The sequence below is a fragment of the Bactrocera tryoni genome, chromosome 1 (assembly GCF_016617805.1).
Source record: "Bactrocera tryoni isolate S06 chromosome 1, CSIRO_BtryS06_freeze2, whole genome shotgun sequence".
Lineage (NCBI taxonomy): Eukaryota > Metazoa > Arthropoda > Insecta > Diptera > Tephritidae > Bactrocera > Bactrocera tryoni.
In genome coordinates, this window is record NC_052499.1 from 6,386,956 (window position 1) to 6,406,037 (window position 19,082).

At 38.1% G+C, this 19,082-nt stretch overlaps 1 protein-coding gene across 4 annotated transcripts in view; it reads right to left on the bottom strand.

Annotated features, from left to right (window-relative positions):
* Window positions 1-19,082, bottom strand: part of LOC120782671 (unconventional myosin-XVIIIa) — a 126,856-nt gene that overhangs the window by 74,421 nt on the left and 33,353 nt on the right. For 2 of the 4 annotated variants that reach the window (XM_040115053.1, XM_040115054.1), the window contains exons 6-7: window positions 3,080-3,514; window positions 2,606-2,792 (exon numbers count right to left, since the gene is read on the bottom strand). In XM_040115053.1, the coding sequence (XP_039970987.1) occupies window positions 2,606-2,792; window positions 3,080-3,514 (622 nt within the window). Of the gene's footprint in view, window positions 1-2,605; window positions 2,793-3,079; window positions 3,515-16,777; window positions 17,946-19,082 lie in introns of those variants that run through there. The other 2 variants (XM_040115055.1, XM_040115059.1) reach the window with 2 other exon arrangements.

The window sequence follows — 19,082 nt, forward strand, 5'->3', positions numbered from 1 at the left end:
AGAAGATATGAATACCATATGTATATAAATAAAATACAATTTTCATCGATCTCAGCATTCAATTATATATTAATGGTCAACTGGCCTGTAGTTTAAAAATAAGTAATATTTTATATACATATACTCTATATAACTCATACACTGACCGACATATTTGGCATAAGATTTGTCAGAAAAACCAAAATTATTATATATAGTGTATCGCTGTACACCATATTAAAAAATGTTCCCTGGATTTCATTAAGGTACCTTACATGCAATCACAAATCACATGAAGTAAAGTCATAGATATTAGTTATATGGCGGGGAGGTCAAGTTTTCGTCCAATTTTTATTTATTTTAGGCACAATGATACACTGTTATAAGTAAAACACGCATTGTAATTTTCATTGAGATAACTCAAATATTGGACGATGTATGCTGTATAAAGTCACCCGGAAGTTCGAAAATCTTTATATTAGGTATATGGGGCTCATTGAAGTATTGACCGGATTCAACACATTTTGGATACACTTAGTTACTAATGTATGGAAAGGATTATCTCTGAATATCAATCGGGTATCACATACATTGACCGATATTTTCGGTAAAAAGTCAACTATAAATATTGGGTCCACATACTCGGTACCTAGGGGTTTGACCAGTTTTGATTGGATTTGGCAATTTTTGGTCTTAACTCTAAAGGAATTATTAGTGCAATATTTTATCCCGTTATTTCAACTGCTTCCTCATTTGTGTACTGGAAAGTGAAAGAATCAAAAGGAATTTAAAACTGTATTATATGGAAAGTAGTCCAATTTCGCCCATTTTCACACATATGTGACATAGGAATATGAGAATAATGCCACGTACTAAATTTAGTCGAAATCGATCTTTCGGATCCCATTTTGTAAATAATTTTTTTTGGTTATAGCTTTAGCCTTTTATAAGATAGATATAAGCATTAAATTTCTTAGAGGACGGGGCCATGACAATTTTTTCAAAAAAATTTCCCTACAGGTGCCTCTTACTGTTGCCATCCCCTGTGCTTAATTAAAATTCTATATCTTAATTTAGTGCTTAGTTATGCCACTTTATGGGTTTCGGTTAATGATTTGTGGGCGTGGCAATGGTCTGATTATCAAGTTTCATCAAGATTACTCAATTCTTTCTCAAGTTACAGCTTGCACGGACGGACAGACAGACAGACAGTCACCCGGATTTCAACTTTTCTCGTCATCCTGATCATTTATATATAAACAAAAAACCCTATATACAATATGTTTCGCTTAGTTTTAGGTGATACGTACAACCGTTAGGTGATCCAAACTCTTATACTCTGTAGCAACTGGTTGCAAGAGTATAAAATAACGATTGAAAATTGAATTATAGATTCAAAAATGGCATTCCAATTATTTTCCTATCTTTAATCAAACTCAAACTGAACTCGAAGTTCTTAACGAAATTAAAACAAGTTACATATGTATATGTATATGTATATGTATTTCAGCATTCGACAAATATTTACTTCTTTTTTTTGCTGTAATACTACTCTCAGTCTTTATTTTGTATGAAAATAGTATTGAAACAATAAGTGTTTAGCCTCCTGCCTCAAGCTTCGAAACGATTATTGTTGCTGAGCTGAAGCAGCATGAACACTTTTCGTATGTGGCACAATTGTGGGTGCAGTGCATGTACAGTAATTAAAGCTGACCTCAAATGCAAGAAATGACTAACGGTATATAATAACAAAGTAATATTGATAAGCTTTTTATGGTGGAATGTTCGTGCGCATGCGCCCACACACAATAAAATGTCATAACAGACGCAATAAAAGAACTTTTTATATATTTGTTTTCAGAACAACATAGCAACCGATCCGAAGTAAGGGCGATAGAAATGTTGAGGCCACTTTAGTCAACTATAAGCGCTACAGAAGATTAATAAGCTATATTTCGAAGACTTGGACTTTGAAAATCTTGGGTTTCAGCAGTAAGACGGATCATGTTACAAATTGTCACTCACTCATATGTCACAAAATCCGGTATTCTACTAGAAATTTTAACCGTTACACATTATATTAAATTTTATGTGATCGAGCCATAAATCGTCTCCAGGATATCTGAGTTAATATCATGTGTCAGCAAAGATAGCCAGTGTTCGAATTGATTAAATAAATCTCTAAATGGATCACCCTGTACAGAGAAAACCTCCATAAAACTAAATAAAAAAATTAAATTGGCATGCAAATTGGCGTTAGGTAAACAGAATTAATTACCACACCAAAAGTGTATAAAAAAACAACAAAAATATTTAAAAACTAAAATTCACTGTCGCGCTTTGAGGCAATAATGCAGTTACTCTGCCAGGCAGCCTGCCAATCAGCTAGTCTGCACAGCAAGAGCGCAACAAATGCAATGCGTTCCGATTGGTAGGCGGCCCACATCGGGCAAACATCCAACAACGCAATAAACCAGCTCGCCAACCACGCGTTTGCACATCCCCCTCCCATGCGCCAGCGCAAGCGCGCAATGTTGCAACTAAAAAGGCAACAATTGCTGTCAAGACGCATAAACACAGCCATACACATGCACACACAACCAAGGTGAATGAAAGCGCTACATACCGGCGGCCAACGCCAAATAGTATAAGGCGTGCTTGAAGCTTGTCGTCTTGCCAGAACCAGAACGTCCCATGAATATTAGACTTTGATCGCGACGCGTTTCCAACATGGCCCTGTAGGCGGTCTGCGCCAGCGAATAAATGTGCGGAGGCATATCCTCCGTCTTGCAGCCGCGAAACATGGAAACAACCTGCAATAAACAGCAAAGGCGAATATTAGTACGAAAATCAACAACAATAATTGCAATAAACGCAAAATATAATTCAATTGCAGATATGCAAAGCTGGCAACAAATAGCAAAAGTATAACACAAATATGTTATCTCTTACGCCAACTGCTACAGCAACAGCGCGGCTGGTCAAAACAAGCTCCAACCAGCCGTAGCCACTCAACAGCATGCATCAGCGCGCGCTTAAGCTACAAGCCTAGCAGATCGGGCGTTCGTATGACGTCAATAAATGCAAAAGGCATACGTACCTTTTCCGAGTAGAGCGATAGCGGTGCCATTGGATTGACAACGAGCAGCGTGGGGCCCGCCTTCGTGTGTATCAAATTACTGGCGAAACGTTGACGCAAGCAATGCAACACAGACGCCTCATTCAATTGCTTCAGGTCGCAAATGTCCTCGACCAGATCGAGCGCTGTTGAGTTCTGCTTCTCGATGTCATCCTCGTCGACCATCATTTCGATGCCATTGTGCAGCAGGCGAATAGTCACTTTGTGATTTTCACGTTGCAAACTTGACTGGGGTAGACGTAGGGCCGCGCAGAAGCCACCACGATGGACCAGCCAAACGCGTTCGCCATCGGCATGCGCAGTGTTGGCGGCATCACCATCTGCATTGTCATTGCCGGCGCCATTGTCGAGGCCTGTGTGTGCGGAGTCGTTGCTGGTGTTGTTGCTATGGCGTGGCTGCAATGAAAAGGTTTGATAAAAACTGATTAAAAATGTTTTTTAATGGTAAAAACGCTTAATAAAAACTAGAAAATCTATATCGCCAAAAACAAATTTTTACAATTTTATAAAATACATGTAGTTACATTTCGCATTCTTCGAATTTCGTGAACAGTGCCTAAAAGTATACAACAGTTTATGCACAGAATAAGTTAGTTTTGTTATGTGCCGAAATATGTCCTAGAAATTATAACCTGTTATGATCTAAGGCATACATCTTCTTCGACAGATATTCAGATGTTGTGAACTTGCGTCACTATGAAATACAACTTGCACGTCTACTAGACTTTTGGGTCTTTCACTAAAGCAATTTTGTTTTTTTAGTGCAATTTAAAGACGACATTTTATTGTGTAAAATATCAACCAACGACTTTATTTTATTCACATCAGTTTCAAGAGTCCTTCTTGGACATGGCCCATTCTCAAGTTCGCAATTACTGGGACGAAATTTTGCAAACCAATTTTCGCAAAAGGTCAACACATCTTCACCGTACACATCACATAATTTTCGCCTTGCGTGTAGTGCTTTTTTATCCTTTTGATAGTGAAACAGTTTGGCATGGTCGTCATCAAAAGGGGGGTAACTCATCCGGGGCTTGTTGTATCTTTTCATTGGGTGCGTTTTTTAGGTGGCGAGCCCCAAACCCAGCGCACAACACTGCGAAGGGAATGTTTCGCCTACTCACTTTAGCTCACCTTCAAACGGATGTTCTTAGGCTACCCAGAGGATACTTGGTCAAAGACCTTAAGTCGTGACCTGCTCGAGCCATATGTAAAAGAATCGTTTCTGGCCACTCCCAAGTGAATGGCGATCAGAGAACTTTCCTAACTTGCGTGAACTTTTACACATGACTCCATCCTTCTCACTTGCCTTAACTCTTAATCTTGCCAACAGGTGCTACTTCGGACTGAGTAGGCAGATGAGAAGTAAAGTCCTCTCTCGACGAACAAAAACCAAACTCTCTAAGTCACTCATAATTCCCGTCCTGCTATATGGTGCAGAGACCTGGACGATGACAGCATCTGATGAGTCGACGTTGCGAGTTTTCGAGAGAAAAGTTCTGCGAAAGATTTATGGTCCTTTGCGCGTTGCCCACGGCGAATATCGCATTCGATGGAACGATGAGCTGTATGAGATATGTATATGACGACATTGAAGTAGTTCAGCGAATTAAAAGACTAGGTCATGTTGTCCGAATGGATGAAAACACTCCAGCTCTGAAAGTATTCGACGCAGTACCCGCCGGGGGAAGCAGAGGAAGAGGAAGATCTCCACTCCGTTGGAAGGACCAAGTGGAGAAGGACCTGGCTTCGCTTGGAATATCCAATTGGCGCCACGTAGCGAAAAGAAGAAACGACTGGCGCGCTGTTGTTAACGCGGCTATAATCGCGTAAGCAGTGTCTACGCCAATAAAGAAGAAGATAGTGCAACAGTAAAATATGCCGGAAGTGCACCAAACAAAAACTGTTATAAAAAATTTAAGAACAGTTTTTACAAACAAGCTTTACTATTTCAGCTGTTCAAATATATAACGGTAAAGCCGTGAAGTGTGAAATTGGCTGCGAAAAAGTCATCAACATTTTTTACATCAAACGAAATGAACGACCCAATAGAACCCTTTTTTTGATAGAAGAAAATTAGCTTTTTCTTGATTAGTGTTCTGGCTGTATAATTTGTACTGTACATATATACAAACGTAAATTTGTACAAACTGTGTTTCAAATTATCATCGGAACACAAGATCCCAAATTTCCGAGCATTTGGTTGATACATTTGGAAAATATGTAGATCTACAGTTCCTTCACTTTAGAGGCAATTCGTTACACTGAAAACAAGTTTATACTACATCCGATTTTGAAGAGCTACACATATAGTAGAATCTTTAAAGACACTTGGTCTTCTCACATTATCTCCAATAAGACAAAACCATGTTTATTGGATTATTTCTTCATATATGACTTAAAGTTCAGAAACTGCAGAACTGAAGTGATCACATGCAGACAGGTATTATTGTAAATTCGTGTTATCTGTGATACAAAAGGAAATAGTCGTGAACCCATAGAGTTCCTCAAGTAAGTTTCGAGTTAACGGAGAATAAAATGCCCCAAAATCAAACTAAGTTTTGGTAGAAGCGGAAAAAGCTAAAAATACGAAAATTTAATGCTCTTTTTTATGGAAAAACATCTTATTATTTCAGCTAGTAAAAAGAATTATTTACTGCACTAGGCTGCCTTGGATAGAGTAAATAAACGCTTGCGGCACCCAAACACATAAATCTGGTCGCTTTTCGCCGGTACGCATTCGTCTTCTTAATTGCTCTTGCAACATACATACATATATATAATTTCATGTCTATATGTCTGCTTATGCCTCTTCGTGATTTCGGGCACTTCAATGTTTATTCTTGGTCTCACGTGTGCGATTGCAACAAACGTTACAAGCACAACAAAGATCTAAAAATGGCACAGTACGACCAAGCAATCAAGACGTCATCAACAGAACCGCAATAGCAAGGAGCTCAACACAGTGGTATGGATCACCAAAAATGTCTCACTTAGAATAAAAATTTATTATCCTTAGTTTCGATACTATTTACGGAGCAAATTGATGGAATATTTTATCAAGCAGAGGAACTAGTTAACGGGCGTTGATCAAAATGGGAAAATGTTAAGTATTTAATTTTATACTTTTTGAATACTTCCACTATTATTCGGCAAGAGATGCTTAGGAATTCCTTCTTCCATAAATATACGATTTCAGTTACTTATTCTAATAGTACGTTGACAAAGAAATTTATTTATCTTCTATTTTCAATGGGAATGGTAGACAAAATTTCTAGATCGGAAGCACATTTCTTCGTTCTGGTTCAATCGACAGACTACTTACAACAATTTCATGTTTTCAGAATATTCCTAAAGAATTTATAGCTAATTTTGTTCAATCAATCATTGCCTTGTTATGTGTTTACAATAGGCCAAGGAAGTAAGCTAATTGCTCTTTACGTAAACTTTCAGGTTCACCCTAATACAAATCTAATTATTTGAAGTTTTATGCACACTATTTCCAGTTGCTTAACGGTCGCAAAACATCCATAACGCTGCCAATTCATAGCGACCAAAACATCACACAAACGTATACTGACTACCACAAAACACTACACAAGCATTACTCTACCACAGCGACCACATAAGTCCACCTCTCCGCCCAAATCAGCGACGGTCTGACCACACATTCACCTTTTTATACTATTTACACCCAAAAATTGACTTTACTTTGCCGACGCACTTCTGTTTACATTTCATGTCTGCAACTAATTGGGAAAACATTTGAGAAATGAAATCAAATTTAGAAATGTCTAAAAATAAAACGTATAAACTCGCCGGCGTGTAATGATGTTGAAATGCAGTGAGCGCAACGCGTCCGCAGCAGCTGCAACGCTAAAGAGTAGAGCAACTGTGACGAAGTTGGTGGCATTTGCATGGCGAAAGACGCCGTCAGGCGTCATCTCAGCTTCAAAAACACACACAAACGTACGATATAGGGGTATTGCTCTGTGGAAGGTAACACGGCGTCTGCATCTATTCACCTCACAGTCCTTTGCTGCCGGCATTCCATCATAACAAATGACGCCCTGACGTTGGTATCCTCCCGAACGTCTTTCAAACGAGCGCAGGCGGCCTGTCGCACGCTCTTACCACCACACTGTCTGACTGACTTGGCCGGGAGCTCACCTAAAGTAAGCGAAGTCTATGCAAACCAACAACATGCCGAATTATTAGACAAAAATAGAAAAATCTATGCAAGAAGCTGCAGTTGTTTGTTATTGTTGTTGCCAATGTTGCTATTCGGGATATGTAAATAATTCAAGTGATTGCCGCAACGCAATGGTAAATGTATGTACGCGCACTTACATATGTGTGGTGTTGCCTCGAATGAATTGCTCGAGTGCGCGTTGCTTGTTCGTATTGAACAAGGCAGCCACGAGAGGCCCTCCGTTAGTTGTTGGTTGTTGTATATACATACATACATATCTATGTATCTTTTGAACTTATTTAAAGTTCATAGTTCAGCGGCGTACCTACCTTAATACAGCTATGATTGTATTTTAATCACTAGTGTTGAGGGCGCCTGGCGTAATAAATTACAGTTCCTATTTATCAGACTATTTTGGTGTGTTATTGTTTCGTGTAAGATCGTACGTGCCTCGGCTTTGAACAGAAATATGTAGAAAGAATGTTGTTAAATTGTTCATTTGAAATTCTGTAGAAACAATAATTTATTGCATTCTTAAAAGTTTTGGAACTGAATACATCAGTAAATTATGTTTTCCATTCCTTTTTAAACTCGAGTTTCGATTGCCTGAACCATTTGTCAGTGATGTCTGATAGGCAATGAAAAATACTCTCTTAGAGAGAAAAAGCTGTTTCATCACTCGTTTAGTTTCAGTTAGTGTTATTGGTAGTATCTTGCGTATAATAGGGTTTCTAAACGCCATAAATAACTTCTCTTTAGATGCAAAATTCTTTCAATCTATCTTTATTCTTCAAGTAGATCTTGGATGAGATTATCAATTAGACGGTCTAAGAAATGCCTATTTCTGAAAAAACCCAGGCGTGGTCATTTCAGCAACATTTCCTAAAATTATTTGTGAAGTGATTTAAATTGCTAAAATAACAACAAAATACTAGCACATACTGAATACTGATTCAGTCAGTAAAAGATAAGCTCTGGAAATTGATGGAAAATTTCAAATATATTACAGTGAGCAAAAAATTGTAGGACTTTCTAATTTAAATTCCACGAGAAAACACATTTGTCAAAATATTTATTTTTCTAGTTCCAAATGTCACATCAAAATAATCATTAGTGTTTAGTATATGCTTGTCTTTCTGAAATACGTAAAGTGCATTCGTCGATTTTTACGATGAGTTAAATTATTCAACAAAGAAGTTCCATTAAATTTTGTGTGCAGAATCAAATTTCCGGTGCCGAAATGTTCAGAATTTTGGAAAAAGCTTTCGATTATAATTGTTTGTCGCGAGCAAGTGTTCTTGATTGGTATAAATCATTCAAAGACGGTCAAGTACGCGTTGAGGACGAACCACGTTCAGGACGGCCATCAATATCAACTGATCAATAAAATAAAGGGATTGGTGCTTGAGAATCGACGGTTAACAGTAAAAGATCTTACTGTCATCCTTGGAATATCAGAAGGATCAGTGAGAACCATTTTGAAAGATTACTTAGGTCTAAGAAAATTGAAAGCACGATTGGTTCCAAAATCACTCAATTTTTTTGAAAAAAACAGCATCGCGTTAACGCCTGCGAAACGATGCCTTCCGACTACCAGGATATCATGAAACATATTATTACTGGCGAAGAGTTTTGTATATATGATTACGACCCGGAAATGAAAGATTAATCGGTTGAATATCATGGTAAAGGTGAGCTGAAGCCGAAAAAATCGCGTCAAAGCAGGACAAAAATCAAAGTTATGTTGACAGTTTTCTTCGATTATCGAGATGTGGTGCACTCCGAATGCCTTCTGACCGGTTAAACTGTCACATAGAAGACATTAAACGTGAATCGCTACGCGCTTTAAAGGCTATTCCGGAAATTGACTTTAACAACTGTTTCGAGGATTGTAAAAAACACTGGCACAATATATTAAGAATTTTAAAATTATGAACTATGGCTTGCTATTTTTTGCTCATAGTAGTACATCTAACTAAGTACTAACTTTAAAGTAAACAGTAATACACTAATTAATTTTTAATAATTTTTTAAATTAATATCTTTTATGTTTTGAAAAGTGTTGTGTAATATTTCAAATAACTTGAGAAACTTAGAAAGAGCATTTTCCTTAGTAATTTATTAATAGAAAAACCCAAATAATTTTTAAAACACAATGACTTTAACTATAGCCCTCAATTATAGCACTAAGTATTGCACCATCTACTTGCACTATGTATATTATACAAGTGACAAAGAAATGATGAATGACACGAGTACTTCGGCTGACATCGGCACTAACTTTCAGCAGACAGGTGATGACAAACACTTTGTGCTGATGAAAGGGTGTTTCTCAGTGTTAAGAAAAAAGATCTAAAGAAAATTTTCAAACAAATAATTAAAACTGTTACGGGGAGACGCTAAGATTACTTTTCATACATTGGGACAGAAAAGCACCATGAAATTGGGTAAATGATAAAAACATTAATTTTGCTAAGTTGGTAGGACTATATTTAATTACTATGCCAAATATGAGCGCGATCTGTCCACCAGTTAGCTTACAGCAGCTGCTTAAGTCGGCATTCCTCAGTAGTGCGTTGCGTTTTTATAATGGATAAAAATATCGATCAAAGGATTTATCTCACATTTTGTATTTATAACCAAATTTCGTATGCAGAATCATTGCGAAGGTTGGAAAGGCTTATGGTGATTCAGTTTTACGAAAAACACAATCCTAAGAGTGGTACAAAGCCTTCAAAAACGTTCGAGAGATCGTTGATGACATGCCTCGTTCTGGACAACCTTCGACCTCTTCAACTGATAAAAATATTAAAAAAGTGAAGGATAGGGTTTTTGAAAATCGCCAAAAATGCCTTAGAGAGATGGTAAGAGATCTTTACATTTTTCGCGAGTCCGTTCGATTGATTTTGGTGGATATTTTAGGTATGAAACGCGTTCTTACTCGCACTGTTCCGAAAAATCTGAATTTTTTTCGAAAAGAGGTCAACTGTGACCAAATTTAAAGCCAAAAATGCAATCGATCAACCACCGTATTCACCAGGTTTGGCTCCGCGTGATTTTTTCTTGTTTCCCAAACAAGAATTGCCGCTCCGTGAAACTAGTTTTCAGTCGACCGGAGAAATAAAACAAAATTTGTAGAAGCTTCAGCTTCATCGCAAAAAGTGTATATGAGGACTGGAATCTCAACTGGATCGTTGGATTAAGTATATTACATCCGGCAGGCGCGGATCCACGGGGGGGGGTTAAGTCAAAAGTTATACATTATTTCCATCATAATTGACACTTCGCGAAGGAAAAGACTTTAGGTTGCAAGTACAATTATTACATAGTTCCCAAAAAATTCTACTCTGTATCCGCCCCTGACATTTGGTGGCGATTACTTTGCAGGCGACAAAATATTGAGGTACTTTTTACAACTTTTTCGCTCCAAGTTCAGTTGAAAAATCCATGGAATCTTAACTGAAGCTTGTAAGATTATATTATTTTGGTGTCATATTTTTTGAGGGATTACGAAACCACTGAGGAATAATAATAGAAGCCTGTAACTCAAAAACTATGTTAGATATAGATTTAAATAATCCTTAATATATTATTTTGAAAGTTATAACCTATCGCAAAATCTTCATACTGACGCCTCTCAATGGATTTTTAAAGCTGCATTATACAGAAAGAACGTTATATCTCGAGATTTTTTTATTATAAAAATAAAAAAAGAACTGATATTAAGTTTGAAGTTAAGTTTTCAAAGCAAAAGTCACTAAAGTATAGTTAGCTGTTTACCGTCCCACCCCATTTGCATATGAATATTTCTAATAATTTTATGTATTTCATTGAAAAAATAACCAAATTTTGAAATGAAACAGTTGAGAAGGTCATAAAACTAACACTTAAACAAAAAACATGCAATTCATATTTAAGTCATTTGACAGACATTAAGCGCCAGGCTTTATGAAACCTGAGCACTTTCGCTTTTGAGGTTAATTACTCCGAATGGAGAGAAAATGCAAACTTTGATAATTCATAATTCGTGTTTGTGATTTATTTTAACTCAATTAATATGGATAATAAAACATAATAAAAACAACAAATCATTTGAAAATGCCGAAAAAATTGGTTTGCAGGTGCAAAGTGCAAGTCAAAATGATTTATTTGTTAAAATAAAAAAATACGCATTTGTCACTTGAAATCGCAAGCGCGATGAACTAAACAAAATGATGAATTAAATCAAAGGGAGAAAGTGTAAAGATATGTATAGTAAATAAAAACAAAGGCAACAACGGTGCAACGAAGGCGCCTATGCGATGGTGGAGGAGTTTTTGTTGTTTTTATTTTATTTTTATTATAGTTAACGATAATGCGCTCAAGGCAGACCAGCACTGCTGGAAGTAGTATTCAAAGGTGCTTAGGCACACGACCGCCCGAAGGGAGCTGAACACACCAAAGCGCTTGTTTGTGTGTGTGAATGCGTAAACTGGAATAAAAAAGCACACGATAGTCTGGCAAAGCCATTAGCGGCACGTATGCGCACAAACGCACTTGTGCACCGAGACCCTAATAAATATTGCAACCATGTATATATGTTATGCGTGCTTAAATACGAACATACACACATGAAAGCACCTACAACTGCCACGAGCGAGGCAGCGCGACAACGCGGCAGTGTGCTTTGTGCGAGTTGTGCAGTTATAAACGCGACGCAGGTCAATGACTCAAGCCAAAGACAACAGCAATAAAAGCAGAAGCAATGCATAGGTAAAAAGGTGGAGCAGGGCGTGCGGAGTAGTGGCAAATAGTTGTTGTGAGCGTTGGCGCAATACCGATAATTAATCGCACGTACTTACAAAAAGAATAATAACAACAAATACAACACCCCACAAGCCTCAGCCTCAAACGCTTACACCCTCTGCGCGTCATAAGCAGCAACTCCAACGACGTCCACGTCCACGTCAACGGCAGCGTCAGCAATCAACAACAACTCCGCGAAAGGCGAGTACGATCAACATGCGACACCGACGCCGCTGTCGTCGCTAGCAGCTCTTGGCATGGTTTTACTCACTTCGCACCAACTTGACGCACAATTCACGTTGAGTACATGTCAACAACATGTTGTATTTATTACAATAACAAGCGAATGACAACAACAACAACAACAACAACGCAGTCAAGTCAAATGGCAAGGCGCGTCGACTACAGAGAAACGCCGCAACAAGCAAAGAAGTATTTTCATTCAAAGTAATTTTTTTTTATTTGTTTGTGTACAACAACCACATAAAGCTTAACTTTTTTCATTGTTTGCTTAGTTATTATAGTATTGTTGGGTACTTGTTGGAGTCAAACTATTCTTGTGCGAGTATCTGCATATTCATAATTCCGAAGGAAGAACTTATGGCCATAAAGTAAATGAAAACTTCCGCAACAAACAATTTGGACAGACACAGCGACCGAACACGAGTAGGGTGTCATGCCGCAAAGGAAGTAAAAAACAACAACAGCAAGTTTGCACCGAGTGCTATTTAGGCAAATCATATTAACACACGAGGGCGACTTGATAAATAAGTGCATTTTTTAGTTTGCGCTTGGTTTTTGAAGAGCTCAGCTTGGAAGATCCAACAGTATCAAAATAAAATAATAAATTTTATTCGGGCACCATACTCCTTCGTGGAGTTTATGCAACGCTATTTTTTCTTAACTGCCATCTAGTTTACAATTGCTGTGAAACGCTTGCTCAAAAAAGTACACAGGTTCATTGATATTATAGTATATGCCTTTCGGATGCGTGAGGATAGATTACGACGCTGGCGTACTCACAAATTGCTCCACAATCCAGGCAAACAGGTAGCTAAAAATCTTTAAGGATCCACTAACGAGATATTATATAAAAAGCTAACTCTGTGTAGACCTTAACTTTTACTTTATCTTCCTCAGTTGAAATGTGAAAGAAGAGAAGAGATTTGTCGAGCTCCCTGACAAAACCTTAACATTTGACTCCTATTCTATTATTGCGGAGTAAATTTTCTGCAAATACTTCGCCACTCTCTCCATGCAGCCGTCGTCACTACTAGAAGGTTAGAAGTTGACAATTTTAAGAAATAATTGACCCTTAGGCCTAAGTAAGCAGACAATGAGTTCAACGCAAATGTTCTGTTCCGACCAAAATCAACGCCAAGTGACCCAACAGTCAACGGTGCTTGTAATATGTATTAAGATGGAAATACAAAACTTTAGCTTACACTTGAGAGCAAAAGTGTGAGCACAGGTAAACGTGGACCTTAGAAAAGTCCGAACTCCATAACGGTCTAACTACTTGGATCTACCAAAAGTATTGAGATAAAGAGAATTTTTACTCAAAAACTCAGCTGAATCTAACGACCCTAGTTTGTTAAAAGTGTCTGATTTAATACATTAGTATATGTGCAGCACCCACACAAGCATAAATAATAAATAAATATGCGCTTAAATGAAACGCACTTAATGTGCGATTTGAGTGACATACCGAGAATTGCTAGCAATGGCGCGGCCCCACCGACGCCCTGCCAAACACACATAACTAAGTACACACCCAGAGCGTTGTTCTTCCCTGGTAGAGTTGCCAGCGGTTGGCACTTAAGTTCACTGCAGCAAATTAAAATTACGATTTTAATCTCAATGCCACGCCAAAGAGATTTTTATTTAATTCCATTAAACGTTATTGCTTGTAGAGACAACGCTGATTGAGTTATTGCTGAATTAAAAAATCATTTTCAAGTTGAATAAATAGTGCGGCACGATCGCCGCGATCGTTCTTTTACTGCTTATGCCAAATTTGGTGAAAATCTTAATTCCTCAGACAAGCAGTCTGCTGATATTGATCGCGTTCGATGTTATTAATGAGTTTTCAAGCATTATTACATTACACCGAAGCCATGTCAATCCGATCGAAAGACAGGATCGATGATTGAAGTAAGAATGGTAAATTTTACTCAAGCCTTAAAGAGTTATTTATGTATAATTAAATTTGTTTAATTATTAATAGGAATATTTTAAGAGTTTCATGAATACAATTTGACATTGACATTTACAATCGAACTCTACGATGGCAGCGGCGCGTAATTGACCGATCGAACAAATTGATATGTGGAAATAAACCATTACGAATAATAATATGATAGTTTTTTAAACAATAAATATATAAAAGACATAAGGAGAATTAAAGTTAAAAGAACGCAAATAACGCCCATAAAAGCGGCCTTACAAAGATGTCAACTTTTTATGGAGCTAAGTTTGCCGGAAAGCTAGCAGACATAACCTTAAAACTCAAAGAACTCCGATTTCACTTACATACTAAAATTTGCCATAGAAATACTTTTTAGACAGACCGATCGTATAATTTCAGTCGTTCAATGCTTTAAGAGGTATATTAAGAGCCTAAGACTGATTCTCCAGTGCAATATCAGGACATAAACAACAATTCAGCTGTCCTGGGTATGATGTATGGTAAACTAAAACTCACTAAATCTAGGGTTTACGACTTTACAGTTCAGTCAAATGAAACAATAATTGTCGAAGAAAGAATTTTGATTGGCATCAACCCTTTAACTAAATCTAAATTAATAGTCGAGAAGCACAAAACTGGTTACACCTCAAATTTGGATCGGCTATTACGGCAGCAAGTACAAAAGTTCAAAAAAGCTCCTAAAGCGTAACTGTTAGGTAGAAGAACTTTAATTTATCGGTTTTTACAACTACTAATAATTCTACCCAAGATGCTACAGTACTTCAAAAAAATTGAAAAATGAGCAAATCCAAAGGCAAAACGATGAAACGATCAAAGGCAACGTCCACCACGAATTTGCTCCTCCTGGACAAACCATCAACGCCAAGTCAATCGGGTCCGACAAGACATAGCCTTTCTTGTGAACAGCTACCTAACCAAGGCCGGCATCCCAATGCTTCCGCAGCCGCCCTACAGCCCAGATATGGTCCCCCGGACTTTTTTTGTTTCCTTGCCTGAAGAGGCCAATGAAAGGGGATCCAAGCAGCATGCACTTCGGCTCTCAAATTCCGGAGAATGTCTTTCGTGACGCCTTCAATGCTTGGAAATCGCGCTGGCAGCGCTGCATCGTCGCAGAAGGAGCCTATTTTGAAAGGTTTAAACAATTCTAACGATTGGTTCAGTAAATTTTTTTAAAATCGACTCAGTTCTATTACTTTCCGGACAAACCCTGCATGATGGGGCCCTCGCTTTAATATTCTTTTCGACTTCTAAGTCTATTCAAACATAATTTTTGACGATTTGGAATCGAAGAATGGAATGTGGTTAGCAAAGCTATGAAAACCCTGATATATTAGAAACAGGAAATATGAACAGACCATAGCTTAAAAAAAAAGACTTTCGACAATACACATTGATGAAGGATGACCGAATATACTACCAAAAGAATTTGAGTATGTGGCTGAATTTTCAAGAGATTTAGAAAATGATTGCAGATCGTGGCGAAAGCTCTCTCCTTCGATTTTCATGATGTTTCTTCGGCTTCTCTTAGCTATACACATATAAATACCTTCCATATGCTCATATATGTACATATGTATGTTGCATGCAACTATTTAATAACTCTTTTATGAGCCTATTAAAAACAAATCTAGCATTGTTACTACACAGCAACAACAACAATAAAAAATTATATGGTGCTCTACAGAACGAGCGCATACATTCACTGAATATACAATGCGTTTACTAAGTAAATATTGATAGGCTTGATGGCACATGTGACCAATAGAACCCAGCGCAAGGCATGCGTCTTCAGTTTCCTGCTCCACGCACTGTAGCGACGGGGCCACCTACGCAATGCAATATACGATCATGTACAACGCATAAAGAACGACAATCATACATATGTATGTGTGTTTACAGCAATAAAACTATATGAATAGTTAAGCGAATGACAGGGGAACAACTACGAAAGAATGATTGAAGAGTAAAGAGTTATTACATGGAATTGTTGGTATGTGTTCGCGCCACAATTAATCGCCACAAGGGTCTGCAAGCATGCGTACAAATGCAGCATTGTCTATCTAACTTTGCAGTGTTGCATTCGAGTTGACGAATATGCGCGGTGCCCGCTGCCCGTCTAACGTTACAAGGCAAAAAAGGCAATTAAATAAATTGAAACAACTATAAAAGACGAATTGTGCGCATAATTTCTGACGTTTAACTCAACTTAACGGTTGGACAGTTAGTTGCACTCAGCGGGAGTATCCGATTGCTTGCCGCGAGCAACGCGAAAATTCCATTGACAAACGTAACAAAGCGCGCACATGTTTATTTTTTTATTATTTTTTTTGGTAAAAAGAGGTCAACTTACATGTAACGGTAATATTAGATGTGCTAATATGGTATTTACAACTATTTAGGTTAGTTTGGTTGCAACGGTTCATAATTATCTAAGTAAATAATTGACCGGATATGCGTTAGTAATAAGTCAAACCTGCTGTTTTATAGCCTCATCGTAGTTCTTGAAGACTCCACTATTGGCGCCGTAACCGCGCAACGCCAACGAACGTTCCCAAATCGTCTGCCAGTTGAGCACTTCGCGTGTGTTACGACGCAACGAGCTGCGAAAGCTGCGATTGCTCAACGACGACGCTGCATTGCAGCCGCTGCCACTGGCGCTGCCGTTATTACCGCTGTGACTTGCGTAGATCGATATGTTGTTATTGTTACGCATGCCAGCGCCGCTATTCCACGGCGGACGCGCATTCATGTTTGCATTAGCAGTTGCAGTGTTCTTACGCCCCGCTACACGAAAGCTGCGATATTTCTGCGTGCGTTCAAATGTGCTCTGCTGTGCGCTGTTAATAGCCGTCATTGAAGTATTTGCGCTGCTCACTAGACTATTCTCGGCCGAGTGATCGCCATCGCTGTGCAAACGCATGCGCCGGCTAACGCTGCTCGGCGTAGCGGACGCTGGTGATGCAGTGCGCGCTGCTGTGTTGCGCTGTTGACTTTGTGCACGCTTAACGCTTAGCATAGGGGAGCGCGGTGTATCGACAGCTTTAAGCGCTTTGGCCATGGCGACCGCATATTCCTTGGAGTGTGCGCTGAGCATTGGTTTTTTAGCGAGCGCTGGTTTGGTGCCGCCAACTTTTTGCGTGATAGGCGTTGACGCGCGATCCATCGTTGTGCGTCCATTCGGCGTTACCATTGAATCATTTGAGTGCCAAGATGCTGAATTCTCAGAACCACTATCACTAATCGTTTCCGAACTGATGCTGTTCTTACGCGGATTAGACTTTGCAGCAAGCGTTGCATTAGTTTGATGTTGTGTATGTAGCCCATTTTTGTGGGTGCTGGTGTTGTTGTTGGCAGCTAAACGCGATTTCAGCGTGCCACAGGCGTGCGCCTTGCCGGTGCAGCCTCGATGAAATTCCGGATTCAAGCCAGAGCCAGGCTGTGCCGGCGTCGCTGGCTGTATGGGCGAAGCGCGGAGCGTTTGTTCGAATTTTTTCGGTATCAGAAACATTTTCGTCTATATTGTGGACTCAAGCGGGTTGTCACTTAGTTGAAAGGTGTGTTAAATTGCGCTTACTAATAATTTTCATACTAGCATTGTTCGATTTTATTTAATCGCCGTTTTATATTCAGTTTTTTTGTTGTTAACTTTTTTTTAGTTTTACTACGCGGTGATTTGATTTTTTGTTCTTGGTTTTCACTTTCAAAAAATACTTTCTGTTTTCCTTTGCAAATGTTATGTTTATATTTTATTTTCTTTTCATTTACTAAAATTCATACACAAACGTTATTTATCACTTAATTTGTTATTAATAAATCATTTGTTATATTATTAATAAATACACGCTTAAATTCAATTCAATTTGTTCTAAATTATTTATTCATAGAATGGACATTTGGCACCCTCTAGCGGCTTCTTTTTAATAATCTCTCCATATATTTTCCCACACAATTTGCTGAAATCATGTCAACTATGGTTCTTTCGCTTAAAGCGTGACAAAAAGCTTCCTCCTGGCACATATTAATCTCTCTTTGAACCTAGAATTACCACATTCGAATCTTCGAATTTTTAAATTCAATATTTACACACTAAAAAACGAAAAAGCTTCCGCTACAAGGCTAAGACCACTTAGCTAATAATCACCCAAGCCTTTCATGAGATAATAAAAATAAAATTTTTTAGAATATTTGACCAGACGGTATACCTTTCTGGGTCTTGGCAACCTTATAAACAAAATCGCGATAGAAAATATCAATATTTGAAAGATGCTACAATGAAAATGTGTAATTATCTTTCGAAACCTACGATCTATCGATATGGATAACAGTTTTTTATGTTTTTCAAAAGAACAATGTAAAGTAAATGACGTTGCAATAGTTTTAAAAGCAAAAAGTAATTTCATCGAATCCATTTTTTGTGTTTTGAGTAACCATAGGGATGAGATCTGGATCAATAATATAACAGGTGATCCAAGCAGAGGTACTTTTTATAGCCTTTTTTTTTACAAGCTCACGCGTGCGTCATGTCAAGCTCTCATGTTAATTTTTTTCAGAAAGGCTTACGCTAGACCTTCCCTAGCGAAATCGATTTGCTCTATGAGCGCTTGAAAAGTTCCAAGAAGATCAAACGTTTCCGAGCCAAATTTTGTTAAACGATGAGGCCCATTTCTGGCTCAATGGATATGAAAACATACAAAATTGGACCTGAACAGATTCAAGAGCTGCCATTTCATCCAGAAAAAACAAGCAGTTTGATGTGGTTTGTGGGCCGGTGGAATCAT